Consider the following 24,480-nt stretch of genomic DNA (forward strand, 5'->3'; position numbering starts at 1 on the left):
ACATCGCACATTGTGGTTTTAGCCGCGGATGAATCTATACTCGGAATGCAGGTAACCACAGTCAGCAAACCTACACTGCAGAGCCACACCAACAACGTACGTAAAATTCCTGTTAAAATTATAGTAATCTACGATATATATGTATAGACACAACCGATTGTTTGTTATTTGGATTGTGAAATAATGAGAAATCCGTCTAATTTATTTATATACTAGCTGACCCGACAAACTTCGTATTGCCACAAATTAACCTGTGTTGTATATAAATCATGAATCTCGGATGATCTTTGTCACTTCTCGAGTTTTGCAAGCCCCCCAGTGGGCGGCGCTTCCGACGGCGGGTCACCGGCAACACTCGCGACCGTCTCGTCCTGAATGATCTAGTGTTACTATAGATAATTTTTGTGGTCTTGTTATTGATTAATGTTTTATGGAAGAGTCTCGACTTTCTCGAGTTGGATTAGTTTTTGAGTTTCGCAAAAATTTCTGTTTTATTTGTATGAGAGTCCATATCCCCCTACCACAGGGGTGAGAGGTCTCTAACTATCATAAAATAAATTCAAGACTCAAAAATCTCCTACATGCTAAATTTGGTTCCATTTGCTTGATTAGTACTCAAATTATAAGGAAATTTGTATTTCATTTGTATGGGAGCCCACCCTCTTAAAAGGGAAAGGGGTCGTAATACACCACAGAAAAAAAATTCTGCCATCTAAAACTCTCACTTGCCAAATTTGGTTCCATTTGCTTGATTAGTTCTAAAGTTATGAGCAAATTTGTATTTCGTTTGAATGGGAGCCCCCCCCCCCTCCTAAAAAGGTAAGAAGTCCTAATTCATCATGGGAAAAATGGTTGCCTCCAAAAACACCCACATGCCAAATATGGTTCCATTTGCTTGATTAGTTCTCGAATTATGAGGAAATTTGTATTTCATTTGTGTAGAAGCCCCCCCTCTTGAAATGTGGAAGGATCCTAATTCACCGTAGAAAATATTTTTGCCTCCAAAAACCTCCACATGCCGAATTTGGTTCTATTTGCTTGATTAGTTCTCGAGTTATGGGGAAATTTGTATTTCATTTGTATTGGAGCCCCCCCTCCTAATGTGGGAAGAGGTCCTAATTCATCACAGAAAAAATTCTTGCCTCCAAAAACACCTACACGCCAAATTTATTTCCATTTGCTGGATTAGTTCTCGAGTTATGAAGAAATTTGTATTTCGTTTGTATAGGACCCCCCCCTCCTAAAGTGGGGAGGGGTCCCAATTCATCATTGAAAAAAAAATTGTCTCCAAAAACACACACATGCCAAATTTGGTTCAATTCGCTTGATTAGTTCTCGAGTTATGAGGAAATTTGTATTTCATTTGTACAGGAGCCCCTCCTCTTAAAGTGGGGAGGGGTCCTAATTCACCATAGAAAATTTTCTTGCTCTCGAAAACCTTCACATGCCAAATTTGGTTGCATTTGCTTGATTAGTTCTCGAGTTATGAGGAAATTTGTATGGAAGTCCCCCCTCTTAAAGGGGAGAGGAGTTATAATTCCTCTTATAAAGAGGGGAGGGGTTTCAATTCACCATAGAATAAATTCTTGTCACCAAAAAAACACCCACATGCCAAATGTTGTTCTATTTGCTTGATTAGTTCTCGAGTTAGGAGGAAATTTGTATTTCATTTGTACAGGAGCCCCCCCTCTTAGAGTGGGGAGGGGTCCTAATTCACCGTAGAAAATTTTCTTGCCCTCGAAAACCTTCACATGCCAAAGTTGGTTCCATTTGCTTGATTAGTTCTCGAGTTATGAGGAAATTTGTATGGAAGCCCCCCCTCTTAAAGGGGAGAGGTGTTACAATTCCCCTTATAAAGAGGGAGGGGTCTCAATTTACCATAGAATAAATTCTTGTCACCGAAAACACCCACATGCCAAATTTGGTTCTATTTGCTTGATTATTTCTCGAGTTATGAGGAAATTTGTATTTCATTTGTATAGGAGCCCCCCCCTCCTAAAGTGGGGAGAGGTTCTTATTCATCATAGAAAACATTCTTGCCTCCAAAAACACCTACATGCCAAATTTGGTTCCATTTGCTGGATTAGCTCTCGAGTTATAAGGAAATTTGTATTTCGTTTGTATAGGAGTCTCCCCCCTCTTAAAGTGGGGAGGGGTCCCAATTCATCATAGAAAAAAATTTTGTCTTCAAAAACACACACATGCCAAATTTGGTTCCATTTGCTTGATTAGTTCTCGAGTTATGAGGAAATTGGTATTTCATTTGTACAGGAGCCCCCCCTCTTAAAGTGAGGAGGGGTCCTAATTCAACATAGAAAATTTTCTTGCCCTCGAAAACCTTCACATGCCAAATTTGGTTCCATTTGCTTGATTAGTTCTCGAGTTATGAGGAAATTTGTATGGAAGCCCCCCCTCTTAAAGGGGAGAGGAGTTATAATTCCCCTTATAAAGAGGGGAGGGGTCTCAAATTACCCTAGAATAAATTCTTGTCACCGAAAACACCCACATGCCAAATTTGGTTCTATTTGCTTAATTAGTTCTCGAGTTATGCAGAAATTTGTGTTTCATTTGTATGGGAGCCCCCCCTCTTAGTGGGGGGAGGGGTCTCTAACCATCACTAAAACCTTCCCTGGCCCCAAAAACCTCTACATGCAAATTTTCACGCCGATTGGTTCAGTAGTTTTCGATTCTATAAGGAACAAAATACAGACAGACAGACAGACAGACAGACAGACAGACAGACAGACAGACAGACAGACAGACAGACAGACAGACAGACAGACAGAAATCCTTCTTTATAGGTATAGATTACCGTTCACATTATGCTTACTTCGAAAGAATCATATGAATCTTTTGCAATAATTGAATGTGGTGCATCTGCAAGTATACTTGAAAGTTTCTCTGCAAGTATACCTGCAGGTGCACCACATTCATTTATTGCAAAAGATTCGTTTGATTCATTCGGAGTAAGTATAACGTGAATGATCATAAAAACTATAAAATTTATAGTTGAGATGACTACGTTCATGGTTATTTCAACAATAGTTAATAACGTCATTTTTACCACGAAATTGTCACGACAACCAACTCGTCCCGTTCATTGCGTGTTTAAGATGACTATTTTCTTGTCAGCAATATCATACAAAACCTGGTCATGATAACAAAACCATTGTCATGATGACAATTGTATAGTTTTAAATTATAGTTGTCCCAACCATACATGGTCATTTTTACCATAAAATTGTCACTGCAACCAGCTAGTTCCGTTTATTTTTTTGTCCAAGATGACTATTTTCTTGTCAGTAAAACTATACAAAAAGTGGTTAAGATAACTAAAGCATTGTAATGATGACAATTTTATGGTATACAGATTATAGTTATGCCTACTATGCGTGGTCAACCGTACCATGCGTCCATTGTTCAAGCTTATAGTCGAAATAACCATGAAAATGTTGTCTAGACCAGTTTTCCCAGTCGGTTGAAAACCACCATACTTTTCTGGTCAAGCTTACCCCTAAAATGGTAGAATTTACCATGAAATTTTTCTGTGTGTATGGCTACTGTGTAGATTGGATATTGTACGTGAAAGGCTATTGTATGCTGTTGTTGCTGCTTGTTGTTCTGTGTGTGCGTGTTGAGTGAGATGCTTGTTTTGATTTGGTAGTTTTGATCGTGTGTAGAATAGCAGCGTATGTGGAACTGAGACAGTCAACATCTGATCGCTTATTGACTGTATGGTCGGTGTTTGTTATGTGACAAACTTCCAAAATCGGCAGTGCTGTTTGGCGACGATGTTGATCCACTACTCTGGTATCATCTAGTGCAAAACGGTGTCGGGTGTCTATGCAGTGCGCAAGTAAAGCAGTTTTTTCCCTCAGGTTACTTAGTTCGTGGGTGATAGTTGGATTACTTCGGCTTGTTGCATCGATGAGCGCTTCCATCTGCTTGATGTTCGATCGATGGTTGCTGATGCGTTTTTTTAGCTGATTTGAAGTTAATCCGACATAGCTGGCCTGACAATCCCTGCACGGAATGCGATAGATAACATTCGTTTTCATTTCTGTTGGAATATTGTCTTTTGTGTTTGTAAACAGTTTTTTTATTGTGAATTCGTTTCTTGTTGCTAAACTGATGTTAGGAAAATCAGTCCGAAACGTCTTTTTTAAACGGCTGGTCAGTTTTTCCACGTAGATCAACGGTTTGTAGATGATTGGTTCGGGTGACTGTGCTGGAACAACAACGGCTCGCGATGCAGTGCTGTTGAGGCAACGATGAATGAATGTTGTGGGATAGTGGTTGATTTTTAGCTGTTGTTTAATTATCTCGTTTGTAGCTTCTTTGGTCAGGTTTGTACTGAATTCTCGCACTCGACGGATGAAGTTGTTTACCATGTTAGTCTTCATATGTAATGGATGCGTCGAAAGGTAGTCAATGAAACGACCCGATGCCATGGGCTTGCAGTACCATTCAGTCTTAATTGATTGGTCTGGTTGACGAATTACAACCATGTCGAGAAAAGGAAGTCTCCTATTCTGTTCTTTCTCACAGGTGAATTGTAGGTTGCTGTTATATCGGTTGAATGTGTCAAGAATCTCTTCTACCTTGTCTGCTGGTATAACCAGGAAAAGATCATCCACGTACTTTTTTACAACAGGTATTTCGCAACGTATCTCTTTGATCACGTTTTCTAAGAGCGTTTCCATAACTAGATCAGCAACAGTGGGTGAGATCGGATTTCCCATTGCAGTTCCGAATATCTGCTTGACATATTTTCCTTTATACGAAAAGTAGCTACATTCTAGACAAAACGTAACTATTTCGAGAAACAAGTCTAGGTTTATGTTGGTATTCACTTTGATACTTTCCCACCGTTGAAAGATTGTACGTATTACCAGCTCGCGTGGAATGCAAGTGAATAGTGATACTACATCGAACGAAACCAAAATATGGTTTTCTGGTACACAGACCGTGTTAATGTAGCTGCAGAAAGTGAAGGAATCAGTAATGTTGTATTCACTGTGGATCGATTCTCTTAGTATTCGGCCAATGTATTTTGATAACATATATGACGGTCCACCAATATTTGGAACGACAGGTCGAAGTGGAAGGTTAGCTTTATGGACTTTCGGAAGACCATATATCCTCGGGCATGCGGCCGACTGTGTACGTAATTGTTTAGCTGTTTTTTTATCAATGAGCTTTAGGTTTTCCAATCTGCTAACGATGCTGTTGTTTTGTTGTTGGTAACCAGCAGTTGGGTTTTGCCTTACAGGTTTATATGTGTGTGTATCCGATATTAGGTCCGACATTTTTTCGTCATAATCTTTTTCGTACATTACCACTGTCTGTTTACCTTTATCAGACTCAACGATAATTATATCGGAGTGTTCTTTAGTAAAACGAGACGTAACTTTGTAAGCATGTTTAAGAAAGGTCGATAGTGGATCGTGTGTACTCGTAGTGAAGCTGCTTATGAAATTTTGCATGATATTCACACCGTTACAACGGTTGCGATCACGGATTGTACGATCGGAAGATGAGTTCAAAATATTTTCGACATCGGCGATGATGTGGTAAAACGGAATTTCATTTATGCTGTTGTATGGTAACGCAAATTTTGGTCCAAGGCTTAACAAAACTTCAGTTTCTGGTGGAACGACTACAGAAGTCGCATTATGTATAGCTTTCACGTTACACGTTGGGATAGTGTATCGGCTCCGGCTGGCGGCATCTGCAAGCAAGCGGGAGAATTTCTTCTTGGTTGTATCATCTGTCTTCCGTAGGTGTGCGTCGTAGAAAGCGTTTTGTTTCGAATGGTAAACTTGAGATACTTCTGGAGGTACGGATTCGTTTATTTGCTCCTTCAATGTTGCGAGTTCGCGTTGCAAGTTGTTGATGGTGTAATATGTTTGTTTGATTTCGATGTTAAGCAGCGATTTTTTAAATCGGTTCGTGCATCTGTGCAGAGACTTGGTGAATGGACTGTTCTGTGCTAGTAACGGAAACACACATTTAAAGCTGTTTACGATGTGACTAGGAAATAAACCACGACGTCTGCATCTTATAAGAAACTTTTTGCGGCTGATCATATTTGCCAGTTTACGATTCTGACTCGCAAATAATTTAAATAACCTTTTTGTTTGAGTCCCGAATTCGTTGTCAATGTTGTTGTAGAAGTTAGTGCTAGTATCATTCGCCATTTTACAATTATAAACTTGGAGCTATCGACTGTTGAAGATTCACGAATTTGGTTTTTTTCGGCTGGACAGTCAATTGGCAAAGCAAAACGACACTTTATTTTTTCTATGCCCGACGTTTCGATGTATTTGACATCTTTTTCAAGGGGTTCTACAACATGAAAACATGATTAACATTTAATTTTTACATAAAACAATGAACATCATACAGAACCACGTATCGTCTTTTGTCTGGTGGCTTCTGTTGAAGGCTTAAACTAGTCACATCTACTTGCAATACTAGCATTAACCGAGCTTAAAAATGTAATTTTGTCCGCCAAAATTTCGTTCAGATACAGTGAGTTTTACAGTTGTTCGGCATTTAATGAAAAATCGATATTAAAATAAGTTTTTTTAATAACAAAATTACATTTTTAAGCTCGGTTAATGCTAGTATTGCAAGTAGATGTGACTAGTTTAAGCCTTCAACAGAAGCCACCAGACAAAAGACGATACGTGGTTCTGTATGATGTTCATTGTTTTATGTAAAAATTAAATGTTAATCATGTTTTCATGTTGTAGAACCCCTTGAAAAAGATGTCAAATACATCGAAACGTCGGGCATAGAAAAAATAAAGTGTCGTTTTGCTTTGCCAATTGACTGTCCAGCCGAAAAAAACCAAATTCGTATATTTTTGTCTTTAGGATAGCTCTTTCAAACACACTTCACAAATAGGTTCACTGAGCAAAAAAAATGTCCATGCAGTATGGCCTGTTTTTTGGTAGCCATACTGTACAGATGACATGCGAGTAACATACAGGACAGTCCAATACCTTGCCGCACCCCCCTGCGTGATTCCAAGGGACTCAAGAATGTCCTCAAAACACACACGTAGCACATTACTCGCTCCAGGAAAGCTTTAATAAACCGCGGTAGTCCGGGACACCGTTCTCGTGCATTATCTGCCATAGCTATGCGCGCTCGACTGTATCGTATGCTGCACTGAAATCCACGTAAATATGAAGTGTGAGCACGTTGTACTCCCGACATTTCCGGAGAATTTTTCGGAGAGTGAAAATTGTATCCGTAGTAGCACGGGCCACCACGAAGACCGTCTGGTACTCCCTAAGAATACTGTTGCTATTAGGCAGAGGTGGGCACCGCTAATCAGCTAACCGCTAACCTTTTAGCCAGCGAGTAGTGCGTTCACTAGGTTTTAAATGTGTTGGCGTTTTCATTAGCTTTCGAAAAGTTAAAGTGCCACTAAATAAACTACTAGCCGCTAATTTTTGAAAATAATAACAAAAATAAGAGTGCGATATCTTGCAAATTGATAAAATTGCTCGCTGCTGTTCGCGACGCGAGCAAATATATAGTTCGTTCATGGCTAGTTGTACTATTTTCAAATATTATTTCCAAAAATTAGTGGCTGGTAGTTTATTTAGTAGTACTAATAGGAAGCTAATAGAAGCGCTAGCACACTTAAAACTTAACGAACGTGCTACTCGCCAGCTAAAATGTTAGCGGTTAGCTGATTAGCGGTGCCCACCTCTGCTATTAGGGATAACTTCGAGGTAGGATGCTGGTCTAACAAGCCGGTCATCATATGTTTGAATCTCGGTTTGGCGGTGCTTGCTAGATAAATTCAGTAGGATCTTTGCACTAGCCCCGTAATTGTCCTGTACTTTAACCGCCGGCTACGAAATCTGTCGATAAAGAAGGGTCTCGGTTATAATCTCAGATTATAGCTTGGTTCGACCCATGCACCTTCCAGCATTGGACAAAAGGTAGGAGTCAAAATGACTACTTGTCAAGCATAGCTATCAATACCCCCCCCCTTCCTTTCCGCTCTTCCCCTCCGTCACCAAAAATTTTCATTTCTTTCCCCTACCGTCCGTTCATCAATTGTAGAACCATCGTTTCAAAAAATATTAATATATATGTATGACCACATTTCAAGGTCAAGACTAATAACTTGAATTTAGTCTATTACATAAAGAAGGGTCAACTCTTTGAAAGACGTGGCCAGTGTTCTTAATTTAATTTTTTCATTTTTAAGTTTTCGTTAGTGGTACTGAGGTGTTCAAGTTTTGAGTATTCAAAAAAATTATTGTAAAGGTATTCAACATTGCTTGCTTCAGTGCATCGGTCGCTGCAAAAACTTTGATGTATGTTTTTCCACATTCGTAACAATTGCACTGTTGTTAATTTGAGCCAACAATTTGAGTGGTTTGTATTATTGATCACGTAAACTAACATGCATGCGGTAATTTACATTATTTTTCTCAGATCCGAGTAGACGAGTCCATTTCATGATGGCCTGGCGCAAAGATACGTTACTTGCGTGATTTTTATAAGTTACGGTAAATTCGCGGAGAAGGGAAGTTTCCGACATAAACCATGAACACGGGTTTTAAACGAATCTGAACGCGTGATTTTGATAAGGTCGTTGATATGTTTTTGTTTATCCGCGAGAAAATGTCAAGGCAAATAAAAAGATTATGATGTTTTGAAAGAGCCTGCGTATTGTGATTGGTATGTGGGAGGAGAAATGCGTGTCGTCATATTAAAAAATGAGTTTCTCTTCTGTTAGAGTGATAAATGTTGTATCTCCTCCACAAAAATTAAGATAAATATTATATTGAGCTTAATATGTTTAATATCAATATGTTTGTTTTTATACACAAGCAAGAGTTATCTTTGAAGTTGTATATAAAAATGTCTTAGTCAAATACTAAGTTATCTTATTTCTATTTCACAACCTGATTGAAACCGCACCAGTTTGCATTTAGTCTCAAGCTTTATGAACAATATCATATCGATACGCTAAATGATAAAACCGCTTACCGCTTCGCAATTATTGATTGAACGATCGCACGCAACCGACGACGGTAGTCTTCTCAGTTCGTGATTGATTAGCCGTAATCACCCCCGGTAAACGGTAACGACATTCATAATTCCTAATAATTTATTCATGCATCCTTGCACATACGATAAGCTGCGCAAGGAAGTCGAAACTGCTCCCTCGCTTCGTCATGTAAGCTGTTTTTCCACCTACTGCTGCACAGTAGCGATTCCGTCGACTTCCCGCTGGCGTTGGTTGTGGTGGTGGCCAGGAATCGATTCTCGGAGGTGACAGAGCATTCTACGCAACAGCTTAGGAAGTATACCGCCACCGCTCCGGAGGGAATCGACAGCAACTTTTTATTACCTCCCTTCTTCCGCAATCAAATCGGGGCGCTTGAACCAATCTTTATTAGATTTTATTACATTATTATGTTGTTGGCAACTATGTTCCTAGCATATGCTGCTGGCGGGTTTTGTCGAATATCTACGAGCTTCGAGGGAGAGTATTCGCTGCGCTGCTGAAGGGGTGGTGGCATCATCCACGCTTGGAATGGAATCATCATCAGCTCGGCAACGAATAGTCAGTCAGAGGTGGGATTATGGCCGGAACGGCTTAGGTACCGCGAGGAGATAGAGGGAGTTTTGGTACTTTGCTACGCGGAAAAGAAGATTAGACACAAGCCCATCATCACGCATTGCCGCATCATGTACCTATCCTGCAAAGGTATAAAGGCGCTATCGGGTCTAAGCAGAACATTCACGGTGGTGTTGAACGGCTTATGTGGGAATTATGATGATGAGTTTGGAACGAGCAAAGAACATACTGTGTATAACCCATCGGAGGTAAGAACTCCTTCGTCGCCTTGAAAATATTATTCCTTCAACTGAAAGATGTGACTTTGCCCTTAGGGGTAAACAGGATGCTGTGCAAATCGGTAGTAATTAGGAAGCAATAAAAACTATAACTAAACATAACGTGTTTCCTGTATAGGCAAGGGACGTTCTTTCTAATTTCAGATGATTTTTCCGATTTGCCGCACCGGAAAACTTCTAATTTGAAGTGAGAATCATTTCAATTTGCACAAATGTAGAAATATAGATTTACATATTAGGTAATAGTGAAATATTGGTTTTGTAATAATTTTGTCCACCATTTTGTCCATTTGCATATGACTTAGAATATTGTTTCCGGGTTTTACTTCAGAGTTTTTCACCATCGTAAAGAATGTCGCCTGAAAGTTTTTTGACGTAGGACTACGTCTTACGGCAAGTTTTGAGATAGGGTGTCATTCCAAAAAATCAAAAAATGCAAGCGTCACGAAAAATGAAAGGTTTTGAGCGCTAATAGCTCAGCGGTTTTCCGATCGATTTTCAATATTCTTACACCAATCGATCGGAAAATCTTCTAAGAATTCTGAAGAATTGAAATTGAAGAAAAGTATGGATTCTTGATGTTGAACTATTGAAAAATTAAAAATAATGAACCTATGTTGTTCCAGAATTCTCGCTTCGTGATTGGTTGGAAGATTCTTTGTGATGATCTAAACCTATACCAATTTGATATCTGTGCTTGGGAAGTAAGCCAAAACAAGTGACAAAGTTTCCTCATTTCAACAAGATTTCTTAACACCGCGGTTAAACCTAGACCATTTTGATGTCCTTGCTTGGTAAGTACACCAGAAAGAGTGACAAAGCCCCCTCGTGCCAACAGATTTCTTACGAATGCGATTAAACCTAGTCCAATTTGATGTCTGTGTTAGGGAAGTGTGCCAGAAAAAATGACACAAGTTCGTTGTCCCAACAGATCGCAAATTCTTTACTGCGAGACGATTAAACCTCGGCGAATTTGATATCTGTGTTGGAAAAATGTGCTACAGCTGTAGTGTTTGGTTATAATACGACTCTGTATGAATACGCATGCTTGCCGTTTCATTAGAAGTGTAGTGAAAAGATGTGCTGTGGATAAAATAGTATTGAATTGGTAAAATCCCTTCAACGTGGGGAACCATGGGTAATAAAAACAATCTTTTATTTCAGTAAGGTAGCAGGAAAGCAATAGTTTGTGTTCTTGATTTTGTTAAATTGTTTTCAAATGCACAATCTTTTGAGAATTGAACGTATGCAATGTTACTACTTTGATAAATGTTACATACAACGCATGTAGCATGTATACATGAAGAATCGAATGATTACAAGCATGAATACATGCTACTATCAGTACAAAAAGACTTACGTAGTCCTGCGTCACCTATATATGCGGTCGTGTCTTATACACAACCCTTCTGGTTTTTTAGATAGTATTTTTCCTGAATTGGTGAGAAAATTTTTGACGTAGGACTACGTCTTACGGCAAGTTTTGAGATAGGGTGTCATTCCAAAAAATCGAAAAATGCGAGCGTCACGAAAAATGAAAGGTTTTGAGCGCTAATAGCTCAGCGGTTTTTCTATCGATTTTCAATATTCTTACACCAATCGATCGGAAAAGCTTCTAAGAATTGACCCAAATGAAGAAAAGTATGGATTCTTGATGTTGAACTATTGAAAAATTGAAAATAATGAACCTATGTTTTACCAGAATTCTCGCTTCGTGATTGGTTGAAAGATTCATTGTGATGATCTAAACCTATACCAATTTAATATTTGTGCTTGGGAAGTAAGCCAAAACAAGTAACAAAGCTCCCTCATTTCAACAAGATTTCTCAACACCGCGGTTAAACCTAGACCATTTTGATGTCCTTGCTTGGGAAGTACGCCAGAAAGAGTGACAAAGCTCCCTCGTGCCAACAGATTTCTTACGAACGCGATTAAACCTAGTCCAATTTGATGTCTGTGTTAGAGAAGTGTGCCAGAAAAAAATGACACAAGTTCGTTGTCCCAACAGATCGCAAATTCTTTAATGCGAGACGATTAAACCTCGGCGAATTTGATATATGTGTTGGAAAAATGTGCTACAGCTTTAGTGTTCGGTTATAATACGGCTCTGTATGAACACGCTTGCTTGCCATTTCATTAGAAGTGTAGTGAAAAGATGTGCTGTTGATAAAATAGGATTGAATTGGTAAAATCCCTTCAATGTGGGGAACCATGGGTAATAAAAATAATCTTTAATTTCAGTAAGGTAGCAGGAAAGCAATAGTTTGTGTTCTTGATTTTGTTAAATTGTTTTCAAATGCACAATCTTTTGAGAATTGAACGTATGCAATGTAACTACTTTGATAAATGTTACATACAACGCATATAGCATGTATATATGTTGCATATAGCATGTATACATGAAGAATCGAATGGTTACAAGCATGAATACATGCTACTATCACTACAAAGAGACTTAAGTAGTCCTGCGTCACCTATATATGCGGTCGTGTCTTGTACACAACCCCTCTGATTTTTCTTAATTTTTTTTCTACGATACTTGGTACAAAAGTTATCATTTTTTAAGGAAATAGTGCGCTAATTCTTGGAATTTTCTGGGCAAATAAAGGTCTGAAGTTTATAAAATACTGTTTTCGTTCACGAATCCATTAGATTCATTAAATTCTAGGGACCATTTTGATAAAATAATTATAATTTTTTATAATATAATCAGATAATTTTTTCTCATTGATGAAAAAACATTCTTTATTGTTATCAATTTTTATGTTTGTTCGTAGTACCGTAGCATTGTAGATTTCTTTTCACACAGACAGAAAGAACAAAAACGAGGTAATTAACTTACTTGCCAACCTTAAGGGGACATAAACGACTAAAATTTTTGAAAAAGTCATAAATTTTTTATTTTAGATTTTGATTCAGCAGTCTTTTCCGCTTATTTTGATACAATTTTACAATGATCCGACCACGGGAAGTGGCCGAAAAACGATTATACACATAAGCGTTCCAGTGCGGCGTGGAACAACCTCGACGGAATAAAACGCCGCTCTTGAAAAGCCACGATTTTCAAACTTTATGTACCTTTTTCTCAGAAACTACACAACGTATTGGAACAAACTTTTTTTTGTTTTGTTGGTAGAAGCTTGACAAAGACTTTTATAACTTTTGAGCTTTGTAAACGAAGCATAGTCAGCGAAAAATGAAAGAGAAGGCAAAATTTTGTTTTTTCAGCCATCTTTTCTTCTTCTTTTTCGTTTTTCTCAGGTTGTAGATCGTTTTTCGGCCACTTCCCGTGGTCAGATCATTACAAAATTAGTATCAAAATAAACGGAAAAGACTGCGGAATCAAAATCTGAAATAAAAAATTTATGACTTTTTCAAAAATTTATGACTCAAAAATTTATGACTTTTTCAACAGGAGGGTATTCTTAGCAGGTTTCTAAATTCAACCTATTTGTCTTTCCTTTCGCCAATAAAAATACTTTGCCATCATACAATTTTAATATGTTATAACTATTTTCTCAAGACTGTAAGTAATCTACTATTTTTTATTCAAAGAACGTCAAGACTGTCTGTTCTTCCACTAGAACTAGGCCATAGGCCGAAAAAGTAGATGCCATCGCTTAATGGGCCGAAAATACCCTCCCGTGGCCAAGATTCGTAACATCAGTCCTGAATATTTAGTACATAAAAAAAAGCTTTATTTGTACGAATTATTGTATTTTAAAAATGATTCGTGCATTATACGAATGTACGAGAGCTCACGATAAAAATAGTATAATATCGACATCTATCGGAAAATAGCGAAATATCTTTTTTCTCCGAAAAAGCTGACATGATCGGGGATCGAAGTTGAGCTCTACTAGCAAAAATTCAGACTCGCAATGACAGGGCAGTGTCAATTTTTAAACGGATGCATTGTTAAATTTAACGCTATTTAGACCGGTATAGTTCACGACCCTACGGACTTGAGATAGGGTTTATTTCTAATTTCCGTCGTAGTAAGGAAATCCACTCTAATTTTCATCATTTCTTAGGTAGATTTAATGAATACTCCAAAAGTTCTTGACTTCTTGTGCTGATTTGACTCAAACACACTTACCTTCCGATCCGTGCACTTTGAATTCACTAAAAAGCGATTATTAAAGCATTTTATTAAAATTACGCAACTGACTTTATTACTTAAATTCGTCGTACCGTTTTAAATTCCGTCCATCAAAATTTTTCATCGTCCGAACTAAAAATCATAATAATGTTTACGCAGCTAGCGCGCATGTATTTGTGTAGGACGGCATGACAAATGTCATTCTGCAAGATTGCTGCAGGTCATGCAAGTTTCCCCGACTGCAGAATAATGACAATGCGTTGCGTAAGTTGTTTTCATTTTATGAATGACGGAAATTGAAACGATTAGTCTTCGTCGCACAAAAAACATAGGAAATTTGGCTGCTAGGAATTCTTTAATGTAAAAAAGCATCTCTGCTCACTTTGATTGATCGCATATTATAGTCAATAAACTAGAATATTAGGAAATAACTAATTGTGCATTGTGTGTCATAAAAATCACTGATATTTTTTATAATTTGTGTTGGATAGGACGGGAATAGGCAATTACGACGAAGCAGCGACATACCCTAGTATCTTTGCGGACGAGGGATATATGTACACTTTCAGTATTTAAAGGAAAGCTGTTGCGGACTATTTTTGGCAGAGTATAAACGGAAAGCGGAGTGTAGCGTAGGCGTATGAATGGACCACAAGTTCAATGCTTGGAGAGATTCCTATTGTACACCTGGCGAAAGTCTACGGTGGGCAGGTCTGCTAGGTGAGTATAGAAATTCGTTCTTTTCAAGAACCTCGCCGGCACCAGAAGTTAAGAGGCCCTAGATGGCTCGACCGGGCTTAAGAAGACTTGCGTCTGTCGAGACACTCAACAAATTGGCGACGGGTAGACCTGGGTTGAGTACAATGGAGAGGAATTCTTGATACGACAATACGGCACCCCAGTTCTAGGCTGTCAGACGTAAGTAACGGGTGACAACTAAAATTTTGGAATTTTTTTCTCAAGCTGTCAAAAAAAGAGAACGATACTTGAAGAAGATCTAATTTACCGAAATTATACATAGATACAAGATACATTTTCCATTGTTGAAAAAAAATTGTACATTTGAAATCGTTCCGTAATCGGCTGTTCGGCGAAGCTTCCGTTTGATGTCGGAACAGGAGCGTTGTGCGGCCATCATGTCAACTTTTCGAATGCATCTCTTGATTCTACCAATCAACTTTTTGTTGAGTATAGGGGCCTCGAAAAAATTCCAAAATTTCAGTTGTCACCCGTTAAAAATTTAAAGGTAATATAATGGAGCATCTAATTTGCACACAGAATTAAACATATTATCGAATATATTAGTGTGTACATTCTGTGAATTGAATACTCAAGTGGCTTTTTTATACATAAACCCACTATTACTAAAACACTTATCCTATTTAAGTTTTATTGCATTTTTTTTTCTTGAAAACACTATTAAAACATCTATCATTTGATGATAAAATCATTAAAGTCGTCTCAGTTATTGTTAAAGAAAGAAAGATTGACAAATAAGATGACTTTTGTGATCATCGTAGTTCAGAAAGCAGCACCATAAGCTTCCGATAATGAAATAAGGGTCTAAAATTTTCCAAAATACCCAACATTTGAACAAAATTCATGTAAAAGTGTTTCAATTCTGATAGGACTTTTTTTTTTCTTGGAATTATACTGATAGCACATAAATTTAAGTAATTTTTTTTTATATCAACGTTTAGGCAACCAGTTTTTCAATTTAACGGATGCATTAAGAAGTTAATTCCAATGGTGAACACGTTTCGATTAATTTCTCATTATCACTATCCCAGCTTGCTTCCGCACCAAACCGTATTCCATCGTCTCTCGACCAATCCAATCACTCTGCAGCCGCTTGTCCGGAAAATCAATGAAAGCATGCGGTCCCTGTCTATGCGGCAACCGGTAAACGTATAAAATTTAATTATAATAATCCGCATATAAGATTATCTGTTAATTGAATTTCCATTTACCGAATTCCTAAAACGGCGTGCGCAAGCGGAAGGACAGCAGTAGCAATCCGGTCAGAGAGGACGGTTCCTCCCCGCACCGGTTGTCGAACTGATGATGGAGAACTTCATCTTTCGGGCTGCGTGTAATGTCAATCAAAATGTGTCACAACAGATTTAAACCGATCTATCGGAGAAGGTTGAAATTTCTTCATTTGGTTAAATAAATTAAAGTCACGTGGCCGACCGTACGCCGATAGGCGGTCCTACCGAACGTCTCCCAGGCTGCTGCCGGCACTCGTGGCCAACTGAAGAGTGTGGGCTACAAGCTGTACAGATGTACGCAACTACCGCAAGGAGGACATACTTCTCTATCACTTAATGCCGTGATGAAGTTGATTGACTGCTGCTTTTCTCGCACGTTGGCAGTTTTCCAGTGGCTTGCGACGAGTATACATGTCCAACTGACGCGAATGGTGGAAAACGACGAGGGAGGACACTTCCATGCAATGCATATATTTTCCCTTCTCGTCTATTTCGGTGTTGTATTATATTGGGTAAATAATCCGCCCAGCCTGGCCAAATTAACTCTGGCGCGTTTGATTAACTGCGGATGATAATCGAATTCATTAGCTTAGAAAACAGATCCTCTTCAATTAGATGCGCTGGTTTCGAAAGATGTACAGAATATTTCTATGTCTACGAAGGTGAAGTAAACGTAGTAGTTGTCTACCAATTGTATCAATTGAGGCGAGTTTGACGTAGAAACAGGAAAAATAACAAAGAAAAGTTTATTCAACAAACAGTGTAAGCTTTCACCACTTTCAAATCCCTCGTAAAATTTTGTATCTTTTTTGCTTTCATATCATCATTTTAAAGTATTAGATAACGCTTCCACTGAGCATAAGAAAATATAAAACTGATTTATTTTCCCACTTACTCGTCCCATCAGCAGCATCCCTTTTTCGCCTGGTTCCCTAGTGCGGCATCGAATGTCCATTTTTGGTGTATCTAACCCCAATATATCTGTATGTAGTTGACATTTTTATCATCCGGCGATGTCAGCGATTCGCAATGGCTTGGTGGCTTTAAAATGTTTTCGGATTCAATTTCTAAGCAAATATTAATACTGGAAATAAATCCGTCTGGCGCAAATTGTCGTAAAGTGGTTGGCTTCTTCAGTGCAGATGCTGGGCGGTCAGTTTTTGCCGAGTAGGACAACAAAGTAATGGTTTTGCACTGTTGAATTCGATTCCTGTCTAGGAATTTGTTATCTTTACATCATTCTTTGAACAAGTGACATAAACTGTTTGTTGCTCCAGTTTCCATCCGTAGATTGATTCGGCGGTTCTGTAAAAGCAATAATAATTGCAGAAACGCGGTGGCGGAATTCGCTTAAAAACTGGAACTCTGTTTTTCTTTTAAGTTTATAATTTGAAATATATTGTAAACTAATTTATCATATGGTTTTCAACTATTAAAGAAAATATTCTGATTCAGGCACTTTTGCCTTTGCTTCGTTTTTCTTACAACGAATTGAGCTTTTTTTCTACAAAAGAAATCACAATTTTCGTTTTATTACAGATTTAGCAACTCAGTCGCATTTTCCTTTGACATCGGTTACCGGTGTTACAGAAATCCCTGTTACCAATTGCTGTAAAAAAGTTGTGTTGCACCCTCCCGTTCATTCCGGAAGCCTAGTTGTAGATACTTTTGGTCTCAGCGAGGGGTACATGCGTGGTTTCCCACTCGAAACAGACACGGTTCTCGTTTATTATACCTCTTACAAATATCATTTACGCTGATTATCCTCTGCTATGGATTCCTACTGGAGAGAGAAAAAAATCCGGCAAGGAGGTACTTGGTGCACCATCCCGCCCGCACGAATCACTTGTGTGTATGTGCTTGTGAATAGGGGCTGGACGTGATGGAGAGTTGCTACGGTGGGATGATTTTTAGTCCCTGATAACGAACAGTTTTTTCGTGATTGGGGGAAGAAATCCGAATCTCTTGCTCGTTTGAGGAATTTGCATGGATTTCGAGCACCAGGGTTGTAGTTAAATCATGCCAACTGTTTCTACGCTTACGTAATTGCTTATGAAAGGTTTTGGGTCGAATTGTGCCACTGTTCCAAAGTACTCAGTCGTGGCTTGCGGATGCTACCCTAGGCAGGAACAGCTTGAACCACAATTGCGGTATGGCTCGAGAGATCATCAACGCTCGAGTGATTCTGGTCTTTTTTAGTTCACTTCATGGAAGAAGTACCTTTCTAACAGAGGGTTTGAAAGTGAATTCTGGTCGTTTGTCGGTGTGCCAAGATTAGTTTTTCACTTAGAAGTAAAACAGTCCTCGCTAAGGCCACGGCTTAACGACAATCTGTGATGATCAGCAGACTGGTTTACCTTAGATGACATTTTCGTTCCCCTCGGTGGGCAGTTTTTTTATTGATTATATGGAAGCAATTTATTACTGCTCAATTGGCGTAGTAAATCATCCGGGATTTTATGTCAAACAAATGACAAAAAATAAGATGCGTGCAGCAAATTTTATTTAGCTGTCTAAGAATCAACGCCGTAGCGTGCGGGTACCAGACTGGCCCCCGCCAGGGGCGCAAGCTCTTGAAAGCGTCAAAAAGGATCTGAACTACAGTAGCGTATGCATATTTTTGATGGATTAACTGGGCTTACAGTGGTTGGTCGCACCGCTTTTTTCTGATTGCCAGCCACAGAACGACCTTCTTCAGAAACTTGGCGTGCGATATATATTTGACGTCATCGTCTACCTCATCTGTGGGAGACATAAATTACCCGTAACCCATATGACGCGTTGCCGGAGATGTTTGCCACTTCTTCTGGGTGATTGCCTGCTGCTCAGAAACGGCCGGCCACTATTGACGCTTCCGCATAAAATGTCCATTTTGGTTAGACAATACTTCACCATCTGACGAGTTGCTCAGACTTCCAGGCATAAAGCGCGAAACGATGAGGCCACAGGTCACTCGATCTTCCTTTTAAACTTCGGTTGCACTTTACGGTCGTACTACATCGTTGGGCGGCCGGAATCAGACTTTTGTGGAACGCTCTTGGCTTCCTTCAGAAGGTAGGTGATGTTTTAAATGACGGATCGGTCATATTCGGTGGACACGAAGTGCCTCCCACTGACGATTGCCGTTCCGCCGCCGTTCCATTCCGCTGTTCGTCAACTAATCAGCGCACAGCGGTTCACCGCTACCGTGATCACATACGAGCGCTAGGTGGTCTACAGCGCATCGCATCAACGTATTCATCGTATACGTATACGTATACGTATCATCGTATTCAAAGCGTATTAACATTCTGTTGCTCCTCAATGAGTAGCGCAATGTTCGGTTGCTCATACAACCGCGTTCAGCAAGAAAGAGAAAAATCAAAATGAAACGGAGAAGAATAAATCACGTTGAAGACTGAGCACAGCTTGAATTTTTCTCTTCTCTTTTTTTTTCTCTGAGGAGGAATCATCCCTGCCTAGGAGTGCCTACAAACGATAACAACGTCCCGGCTTCGGATCTCTAAGAGATCCAGCGAGAAATCGGTCACCTGAAGAATATTGGAGCCGCCGGAAAGGGCTGATTCGCGGCAAAACTCTACAAAAATGCAAAGAGCCACTAACAACAATACTTGATTGGATAATTTCAATGATTTGGGAGGAGAAGAAATTATCAGAGGAATGGATGAAAGGTGTGATTTGTCCTATTTATAAAAAGATCAATCGGTTCGATTGCAGTAATTACCGCGGTATTGCGCGGTAGGGCTATATCAGGCGAGCTTTAAGAGGGGCTGTGCTTCTATAGATCGAATTTTTACTCTCCGACAAATCCTCCAGATATGTCGGAAGTTCCATATGCCCACGCATCATGTTTTCATAGTTTTTATTACCAATTATGGTCATAAAACCTTTCATAGGAGCGTATTAAAACTTTCAATACTTGGGTAATGCAGGAGAACTGTTTTCCGGACTAACTGGTACGTCTAACCGACTTACTTGATCTACTGTGTGTGTTTCGGAGACACTCTCGAGTCCCTTTGAATCGCGCAGAGGGTTGCAACAAGGGGACTGTCCTGTATGTGTTATACATATGTTATACATGTGATGTTATATAATATTGCTCTTGAAGGTGTGATCCGCTCAACGGGAATCGAAAAAAGAGGATTGATCTTCAGAAAACTTAGCCAACTCGTAACCTTCGCGGATGACCTCGATATCATTACAAGAAACCTTGGGACGGAGAAGGCAGTCTACGCTAGAATAAAAACGGAGGCTAGGAAGATTTGGGATACAAAATTAAAGCGACGAAAACCAAATATATGGTTGGAAGAGGCCTCAAGAGAAAAGAACGTTCGCCTTCCGCGAATGGTGAGTATTGACGGCGATGAACCGGAAGTGGTTGATGAGTTCATATATTTGGAACACACTCAAACTGAAAGTCGAGTCAACTTTTTACTCCGTAAGGTGCTTCGGTCAAGGAACACGCACTGCCACACAAAGCTGACGATGTACAAAATGCTAATCAGACCAGTAGTCCTCTACCGACTTAAGATTGTACCTTTGTTTATTGAAGACATGCGTATACATGACGTATTTGAACATGGATCGACCAAGTTGAAGCCAACTTGCGTGTGTCGATACGGTCAATCTTCACCTTTCATCATTCTCCTTTCACCTTCGTTTTTCGTGTTTCATTTTTCTTTTTTCGTCGTTTGGTTTTTTCATCTTTATCTTGTTAATGTCTTCCTGATCAGATGATTCAAACAAAGATGTTACAAAATTGTAGCTTCAGTTGATATTTCTATCAACGCTTGTTATAAATTTTGTTTTTGTTTCTCCTTTTAGCGATTTGTTGTCATTTTTCATCGTCTTTTGTGGCATTTTTTGCTCTTGATGGCGTCTTTTTTTTTCTTTATTTAACATTTCTTGTCGCTGTTTTCGTCGTCTTTTTTGATATTTTTATCACTTCTTTGGAGTTATTCCAGCGTCTTTATATTGTATTTTTGTGGTCTTTTGTTATCTTTTCGCCTACTAGTCACTTTTTTACTTACATTTTCATCATTATTCCATCGTTTTTTCACTGTCTTTTCGCTGCCTATTTCGTCATCTTTTCATCGTCTCTTTGTCGTCTATTTGTCAATTTTTCGGTGTTCTGTTGTCGTTTTGTAATCTTATTATAGTCTTTCTGACGCCTTTTTGCCGTCTTTTGCCTTCTCTTTCTTGTAGTTTTTACATATTTGTCATCTTTTTATCATCTCTATCTCGTATTTGTGTTGTCTTTTCATAGATTTTTGCAAGCTTTTCATCATATCGTCGTTCCTGCTACAGGATCAGCACAACCAACAAAATGATCGGATAAATGCAGCAAATCTTTATAATATTCCTTGGTATAAACTGGCTTTTCAAAGATTCCAGAATGGTTTCACGGTGATGGTTTGGGGATGTTTCTCCAAAAATTTGCTAATTCTATTGTTGTTCATTGAAACTAATGTTAAAACAACACTAAGTATTTCATCGACATGTTTTAAAGAACCATTTACTTCCCATCCTGAAAAACTACAAGGTATACAGCACTAAGGGTTGTACGAAAGGGTGACGTAGGACTATATCAGATTATAAGATCAAAGACTAATGTAAACTCCATTTCTGGCATATGTATGTATATAAGAATCTGTGAGTGCCATTGTTTAAGTGGTTGTTTAAAAGAGAAGAGCGAAATATTCAGATTCAATTCTTCACTGAATGCAATGATGGCTTTGAAAATACGTGGACGGGGGTTCATAAGTACAACTTCTGCAACCATTGAGACATAGGTAGAGATTTCTTTTAAAAATCACTTTTGTGCATCATAAAGGTTGAAATAGTAATGAATGACCAGCCCACAGATTATTGTATTAAATATGATTATATGTAGCTAGACATGTTTCATTCGTAATCTTACTTTAACTCTCTTTTGGCCTTTAAAAGGGCCATTGGTCACAAATAACATTAAAACCAAAGCACGTTCATCGCAAATATGTCGTGCCATTCGAATGTCCTTCTCTTTTGACACGAATGGCTACAAGCACGTAAGTTAGCGGCATCGATTCGCTGTCTTTTGCTCCGAAAAGGTTTTACTAGTTTACTTTCATAGCTTACCGCTTGTTACATAGCAGAAAATATGGCACATACGCAAAAAAATCTGTTTTATTTGTATGACAGTCCTTATCTTCTTACCACAAGGATGAGGGGTCTCAAACCATCATAAAATAAATTCATGTCTACAAAAAACCCCACATGCCAAATTTGGTTCCATTTGCTTAATTAGTTCTCGAGTTATGAGGAAATTTGTGTTTCATTTGTATAGGAGCTCCCCCCTCTTGTTAAACGACAAGTGGGTCTCAGTACACCGTAGAAAAAAATCCTGCCTTCTGCCCTGCCCTCACATGCCAAATTTGGTTCTATTTGCTTGATTAGTTCTAGAGTCATGAACAAATTTGTATTTCACTTGTATGGAAGCCCCCCCCCCTCTTAGAAAAGGAAGTGGTCTCAGTACACCATAGAAAAGAATCCTAGCTTCTAAAACCCCCACATGCCAAATTTGGTTCCATTTGCTTGATTAGTTTCCGAATTTTTAGGAAATTTGTGTTTCATTTGTATAGGACCCCCCCCCCTCTTACGCGCTCCATAAAATTGCTCTCTTAGCCCCCCATAAAATTGCTGATGATTTTATCTATCCAAGGGGATATAAATTATTCAGTTTCGTTCAGTAGTTTACTAGTTATTACCATTTGAAATCTTTCACTCAAACGTTACATTTCTATTTTCGTTTTCACAAAGTGCTACCCAGTCCCGGTATAGTAAACAAAGACGTAGTCCTACGTCAAAAACACTACAAGAATGTAACATAGTGCTTCCAACAAGATTCTGCACTGTCTCACCAGGGAAAAGCTGTACAGGTTTGGTAAAGGGAAAATGTTCCGGATTTTATGTTTTCGAAAGTGTGGCCTGTTTCTTCGCCTGATTTGAATACTTTCGACTTGTATGCATGGGGTTTCCTGGTAGGCAAACTAGCGAGCATCAAATGATTTAATGTGGATACTTTCGAGCAACGTTCGGATCGACGATTTGGTATGAAATGCCTCAGGATATGGTAATTAAAGCTAAACAAGAGAGATTTGAATTGACCTAATTTAAGGCAAATGTTGTGGATATACTTTACACGAAATACACTGAAGTTTTTGGAGTGTCTTAGTAGAATACGAAACCTAAAATTAAATAAAAAGAAGAAAACTTATCCAATTTAATTCTACTATGTATACATAGTAATGGATTAAATTAAATTGGATAAGTTTTCTTTCTTCCTTTTATTTTTTTAATTTCACGAAATACACTCAAAATTCACGCAAGTGTCTTATTTTTGTGAGCATTTAATTTACTGACAGTTATTATTGCAAATTGCATCAAAAACGCGAAATACAAAGAACTTGCGGACAGAATGCTAGTAAAATCCAAGCAGCGAGCTGTCATTGATTCATGTCATTTTTTTACGAGCCGTCAAATAGCTGATTACCAAACAGTAGATGCAGAAGAAAAGTGAGATAATAGACACGTTTTGTGATTGAGGTCGTTTGATGGTTATTTCTAAATATATTGCAGATTGCAAGAAAAATTTTACCATCCAAAGTGCGCAATCGTTCATAAAAGTGCTATTTTGGCTTAAATCGTTTCGGTCTCTTCAGCGCACTTATTGCTTGGAATGTAACGAAAAAGTGCGCCGAAGATACCGAAACGATTTAATGCTGGATCGCAGTTTTATGAGCGATTTCGCACTTTGGAAGGCACAATTTTCCTTGCAATCAGCAATACAACTGCAAATAATCTATACCTATGAAAATGGATTTCTGTCTGTCTGCCTGTCCCTATGTACCTTATAGAATCGAAAACTACTGAACCGATCGGCGTGAAAATTTGCGTGTAGGACTAAGACGGGGGGCTCCCATATAAATCTATCCCTATAGAAATGGATTTTTGTCTGCCCTATGTTCCTTGTAGAATCGAAAACTACTGAACCGATCGGAGTAAAAATTTGCATGTAGGGGTTTTCGGTGCCAAGGAAGGTTCTTGGTTAGAGATCCCTCCCCCCACTAAGAGGGGGGGGGGGGGGGTCTCCCATACAAATCCTATAAAAATGGATTTCTGTTTGTCTGCCCGAATGTTCCTTATAGAATCGAAAACTAGTGAACGTAGTGATGTCCGATTACTTCTCGATTAATTGAACTAATCGATTATCCGCTAAAATAATCGATTATTTTTTAATCGATTGCTTTATGTTCCGATTATTAGATAATCGATTAACTGGCCGATCGATTATGCCGAATTATTTAAAATTTTATTCTTTGACAATTTCTAACAAATTTAATTATTACAGTGGCAGGTGCTTACCTTCTAAATTAACCACACGCAATCAGCCAGTTCGTTGGTTTCGAGATACGATGCTGATCTAAGAAACCAGTAGTCGTATGTTCAAAT

The 24,480-nt window shown here is 38.7% G+C and overlaps 2 protein-coding genes across 2 annotated transcripts in view; both read right to left on the reverse strand.

The window, feature by feature from the left end:
- The window catches only part of LOC128743019 (uncharacterized), a 121,605-nt gene extending 116,068 nt beyond the window's left edge, over positions 1-5,537 (reverse strand). The window contains exon 1 of the mRNA XM_053839525.1: positions 5,528-5,537. The gene's annotated coding sequence lies outside the window, so the exon portion shown is untranslated. The remainder of the gene's footprint in view (positions 1-5,527) is intronic.
- Positions 3,591-4,742, reverse strand: LOC128740298 (uncharacterized). Its single transcript, XM_053835837.1, has one exon. The coding sequence runs from the start codon at positions 4,740-4,742 to the stop codon at positions 3,591-3,593; it is 1,152 nt and encodes a 383-aa protein (XP_053691812.1).
- Positions 5,538-24,480: the final 18,943 nt, after the last annotated feature.

Source organism: Sabethes cyaneus, chromosome 3 (genome assembly GCF_943734655.1).
Source record: "Sabethes cyaneus chromosome 3, idSabCyanKW18_F2, whole genome shotgun sequence".
NCBI classification, from domain to species: Eukaryota; Metazoa; Arthropoda; class Insecta; order Diptera; family Culicidae; genus Sabethes; species Sabethes cyaneus.